We start from the raw sequence: 6,012 nt of genomic DNA on the forward strand, positions 1-6,012 counted from the left end.
ATAAAAGAGACGAAATAGAATGCATGATATCAAGGCTTTTATGTGGATTACGGACTATGATTTAGTTGTTCAACTCGTATTATTCAAAAAAAAAAAACTAAATTTTAATAAATGAAATTTCGATTGTCGGAGAAACGAGTCCTCTAGACCTTCTATTTATAGCATATATCAAATGTGCATTGTCGAATTCCGCACCCTTTGGTGTACCACTGGTTATGAATATGTCACTACTGAAGATTTTATGGTATCAACTTTTCATCATGGATATCACATTTAATTAAATTCAAATCACATGTAGATTAAAAAAAAAATTATTTTGCATTTTCATTAGTATACTCAAGTAATTAAAAGTATACGGCAGACACATCTTTATACTTTATACTCATAATTACATATTTATATGAAATGCATTTTGTATGATCATTCATGAACTTCATCCCTAACATAATTTGCTTAAGACAATAAACATTCTTTCCATCAAGTTTTATTAATTATGTTATCATCTTATCATTATAAATAACTTTTTATATCAATCAACAAAACAACCAACATTTGCAAATAACGTAACTATAAAAAAAACCGTAAGACTTGATTCAACCTCTATATACACTTGATTTGCACTTGATTAGTCAATTTCGTTCACAAACAAACTTAGTTTACCTGTTCGACTCATAAATATCCTTGTACACGAAATCAGGTGAAATCAAGTGTAAATACACAGATAATTATGCGAGTGAAAATCAAGTGTAAATACACATATAATTACGCAAATTAAGATCTCTCTTTAACAAAGAAAGTAAAAAAAGTTAAAAGTACTGAAAAGTACCATTAGTTAAATCACAAACACGAATTATAATAATAGTATAAATTATTAAAATCTAATATTTTAAATTCTAATACCATATATCTACCACCTCGTGGATTATACTTATACTTTCTTTTTACCTATAAAGATAGAAAACAATATAAAAAAGCATAAACTTTTGAGCCTTATAACAATACTTTAGGGACACAAAAAGCACATTTAAGAAACCAAAAAGGACTTAAAAAGCAAAATGTTAATCAATAATATGTTCTCTTTCTAGTTCACTCGGTTTCTCGACCATGTGACTTGAGTTGAGTGTCCATCATATTATTATGCTCTCTCTCATCTCTTTCTCTCTCATTACAACAACACAACAAGACCTTGAAGTTGGTGCTATGAAGATTCTTCTTATGTTCTTGTGCTGCTGCTGGTGTGTTCTTTTAATCTTTATATTTATATTTGTATATATTATATTCTTCTTGCAAGTGGATCAACTCATTTGATTCCTTGGTGTTTTTGTTATACCTTGCTTTTATGTTATATTGTTACAACTTTTAATTGGATGCCTAGGGTTTGGTTTATATGTTTGTTTGATTTTTTTTTAATATTTTGAAAAAATATTAATGTTATGACTTCAAGATCAGCAAATATAGCTTTTAAAAGATTGGGTTTTGCGATTCAAAAAGGGGGTAGCGGCGCAGCTTGTTGCCCGCTTGCCTTCTGTTTCGATGTAATCCAATAAACTATTAATACGGCAATTATATTTTGAATTGATTTGTTTGTATTTCAGTTACAATTTGGATGAATTTCACTTCAATCTTGATTCAGTTCATTACCTGAGAATTTATTGTATTATTATTATTATTATTATTGTAGTTTTAGTTTTGGATTGATCTTATATGAACCACTGATTCAAGGGGATCCTAAGTTTGACTTTTTAAAAGTCAAGGGTTATTTTCTTAAGTTATATCTTATCTTGGCTTTAATGTGCACTTTATCTTAATTTGGTTATCACTTTGCTGTGTTCCCGAGTCTGATTTAACGAGCGAAATGAAAGGAATTAGGAGGAAGCCTGGAAAAATCATGTTCCAATTTGGAACTGTGAAAATAAGCATTAATTTCTTTAATTTTTCTTTCGTTGAAAAAAACCGAGTTCTGATTCCTTTCATTTCCCTCGTTAAATTAGACTCGGGAATAAGCAGTGTTGTAGAACTTGTTAGGCGTTAGTCGGGTGCTGGGGTAGGGACTGGCGATTAATTGGATTGGAATTTATATGTAATTTTTCAAATATACACACATATACCAAATTTTATATATATATATATATTTTCAATTTTCACCGAGTTTGACTAAAGAGCGATAAATTGGCGCCTAAGCACGATTTTTACAACCATGATCATAAGTAGCAGGTTTAAAGATGATGATATTAATTTGATTTATATAATTTAATTCAGAATCAAGATTCAAGAGAATTGTTGTCGGGCTTAAGCTGCAAAGATCACTGCTTCAATATTATTTGAGGTAAGAGATGGTGGCTGAGTCATGGTTTCGGGGGCTATGGAAGTCTTCAACAAAACATGACCACGGTCAAGAAAAGGTTCGGATCGGGGTGCTGGCGTTTGAAGTAGCAAGCCTGCTTTCAAAGCTGGTTCATCAATGGAACTCTCTTACTGATAAGCAAGTTACGAAACTAAAAGATGAAATTATTAACTCGGTTGGTATCAAGAAGCTTGTTTCAGATGATGATGGTTACATAGTAGATTTGATATGCGCCGAAATGCTACATAATTTGGAAAATGTCGCGAAAGTTGTGACCCGTCTTGCGAAAAGATGTAACGATCCTGTTTTAAAATGCTTTGAGCGTGCGTACGATGATTTGGTCAAATCAGGCGTTGACCCATACCAATGGCAGTTGAGTTCGAAGAAGATGAACAAGAAAGTTAAAAAGATGGAGAAGTTTGTCCTCGTTAACGCAAATTTGTATCAAGAAATCGAAACGTTAACGGAACTTGAACAGATTTTGAAAAGAATTAAGAGCAATGAAGATCAAGATAGCATAACTTTGGTTGAATATATGAAGAAATTGTCGTGGAGGCAACAAGAAGTCAAACGGTTAAAAGAGATGTCTTTATGGAACAAGACTCATGATTATGTGGTTTTCCTTCTTGCAAGATCCATTTTCACAATCTTCAATCGGATCGCACATGTTTTTGGAATCAACCACGTGTTGCCAGCTGTCGAGTATTCAGATTCTCTAGATTCTGATCATATGGACCGAAGTCAATCCGTGTCTGCATTGCTTCATTCTTCAATCCACCCAACCGAGTATAAGATTTCCCGGTTTTCGTCCGGCCCATTGGGAGATTTAATTTCCCAATCCGGCCCGATTTCGAGTACAAATAACATGAATGCTTTCTATTCGGGCCCGATTGGTAATTCAATCCCGTATTCTGGTAAAACTCGAAACATTACTTACTCTGGTCCTATTGGGAAGTCAACACCAAAGTCAACCACAAAGTCCGGCCCGTTAGCCCGTGCTACTAAAACCAGGCTGAAACTATGGCATGGTAAGACTGCTACACCAAACCGTTTAACCACCACCGCACCTGCAATGCCACTTAGGATTGAAGAATCTGATGTCGAAATTTGTTCCAAACAAAAGAAATTTGAAGCGCCTCCTGAAACACTCGGCGCCGCTGCATTAGCTTTACATTACGCTAATGTGATCATTGTACTCGAGAAGCTTGTGGCATCGCCTCACTTAATTGGTCCTGATGCACGAGATGATTTATACAATATGTTACCGAAAAACGTGAGAAGCGCTCTTCGAACGAGGCTAAAACCGTATGCTAAAAGTCTGACTTCATCAGAGTACGACACGGGTTTAGCTGAAGAATGGAGTGAGGCTATCTCGGGTACTTTAGAATGGTTATCTCCACTCGCGCATAACATGATTAGGTGGCAATCCGAGAGGAGTTTTGAGCACCAAAATTTGCTTTCTAAAACGAACGTGCTTCTCGCACAGACTCTTCATTATGCAAATCAAGAAAAAACAGAAGCTACAATTACAGAGCTTCTCGTTGGTCTTAATTACATACGGCGGTTTGGTAGAGAAGTTAACGCAAAAGCTATGTTGGAATGCGAAAGCGGCGAGGTGGTTGGTGATTCTAGTGACCCGGTGATCTGGGTGAGTTGAGCTTGGTTGAGTTACTGGTGACAACAAGCGGGTCTAGTCTAAATGGGCCCGGACCTGTTTCATAAGGCGCTTGCGGGCACAGTTTCAAGAAACGTGAACCGTGATCAAGCCCTGCGGTAAAAAGGTACTTTTGAAGATTTTAAAGATGCATGTATTTTTAAGGTTGCAGTGTTGTTGACTGTTGACCTTTTGGCATAAAATTGATATGGGTATTTGCTTGTTAGGACTTAGCAGAGTGTGTTATTTTAGATGTATAGTTAAGGATGAAACATGTCCAATGATGTGGATTTTACCCTATAAAAGTTTTCACTTATATAAAATGTTTGAAGTTGAGCAGTTGTCCTGTCCTGCCTCTATGGTTGATTTGGAAAGGTAGCAAACTAAGAAATGTATGTAAATAGTGCGGACTTGCGAGAAATTTTCTTAGTTGAGTATCGCTATATACTCAAAGGCTTAGTCGGTGCTTTTACACTACAATAGTACTAAAATTTTTTTTTTCACATGAGACGACCGGTACTTTTACACTACAATAGTACTAATTTTTTTTTTCACGTGGGACGACCGACTCTAGTACCACAAGGGCAGAACCCACCCGCCGCAGAAGGTCATTTTACCTCTTAGATTGTATCATTTTTTAAAATCAGATTATTATTATTAATTTACTAGAATAATATTATTTTTTTAATATAGATTATTGTTACACTAATAATATTTTGTAATAATAGCTGGGCACTAATAACATTAAAGTAATTTTTGAATTGAGATAATAAAAGGATCCCAGGTTATACCTAACCCCACTAATTATTCAAAAAAAAAGTTACATTTAACCTTGTTATCCAAAAGACAAAAATGTCCATTTTATCATGGTCCATATTAACCATGTTCAGTTGATTCACTGACATTTTGTACTTATGAATTTGTCCAAGAGAACGATGGTCCACCAATTCATTTGTAGTTTTGTACACATTTTTATCTATTATCAACACACCAAGTCATTTGGTCCTCAATTATTCTTCCCGGATATTATTTAATGGCGTGTGAAGACCGGATGTTATGAGGATGGTTGGACCGGTGGCAGAAGTTTTGAGGGCTCAACACCGCAACAAAAAAAGTTTAGTTTTGGGTTTGACGATTACTTTTTTTTACACTCTTGACTCGTCAATTTGTGTTGCTATCGTTCGTGTTTCTGTATGTTTTGTGTTTGCTTTCCTGACATTAACCCGATTCGATCACTTGAAAAGGCTAAAAGCATTAGCATTATAGCTAGAATTCATGTATGTTTCATTTGTGTTTTTTTATTTATAATAAATTATAAAAATTTTAAAATTTACAACATTAAAACAATGGTAAAATTTGATTACTATTGTGTGAAATTCTTTCTAATAATAAATTAAAAAGAAATATAATAATATATAACTAGCGATAGTTATAGGATATAATTTATGTAATCTTCTTTATTTCGCAAAATAAATATTTTTTGTATCTTTGTTAAGTCAATAAGCACCTTAGAAAACATATATAAAAATTGGGCTTTCTTAATACAAAACCAAGTTTAAAATTTTAAATAAAAGAAATCATGAAGTTCACTTTTGCAAATACCATAGTTGGTGTCCTAAGAAATAACTAGTTGCATATTAAACCCGCATGTTGCAGTAAATGAGAATTATTTCGGTTTTGGTATTCTCAATGTAGCAAACGAACCCAAAAATATATTCATGGTATGTTCAAAATTGAAGAGAAACCCAAAATTGGTTGGTTAAATAATCAAGTTACATAAAAAAAAGTACAGCCGAGTTAAATAAAAAAAAACAAAAAAAAACTAAAGCCATACAGTTACTTTCATAGTCATGAACATGTGACTTAAAATAACATCAAATTATATTTGAGGTAAACTATATAGTGTTGAGTACAAAACCCCAAAAATACAAGATTAATAAGTAATACAATAAGAGTTATAAATAGAGAAAAGTAACTAGTGATATATAACGTTTTTTATGTATCACTTTTAAAA

General features: G+C 33.4%; 1 protein-coding gene across 1 annotated transcript; it reads left to right on the plus strand.

Moving 5' to 3' along the window:
• Positions 1-1,157: 1,157 nt before the first annotated feature.
• LOC143612239 (protein PSK SIMULATOR 1-like) lies at positions 1,158-4,340 on the plus strand. Its single transcript, XM_077086268.1, has 2 exons — positions 1,158-1,235; positions 2,260-4,340. Exon 2 carries the CDS (start codon positions 2,334-2,336, stop codon positions 3,999-4,001), a length of 1,668 nt encoding a protein of 555 aa, XP_076942383.1. The 5' UTR covers positions 1,158-1,235; positions 2,260-2,333; the 3' UTR covers positions 4,002-4,340.
• Positions 4,341-6,012: the final 1,672 nt, after the last annotated feature.

Source organism: Bidens hawaiensis, unplaced genomic scaffold (genome assembly GCF_021521415.1).
Source record: "Bidens hawaiensis isolate Kalapana, Puna unplaced genomic scaffold, B.hawaiensis_p1.1 tig00034026_1, whole genome shotgun sequence".
Classification (NCBI taxonomy): domain Eukaryota; kingdom Viridiplantae; phylum Streptophyta; class Magnoliopsida; order Asterales; family Asteraceae; genus Bidens; species Bidens hawaiensis.

Coding starts and splice junctions, on each gene's coding strand:
- LOC143612239 (XM_077086268.1), top strand. CDS start 2,334: ATGGTGGCTGAGTCATGGTTTCGGGGGCTATGGAAGTCTTCAACAAAA.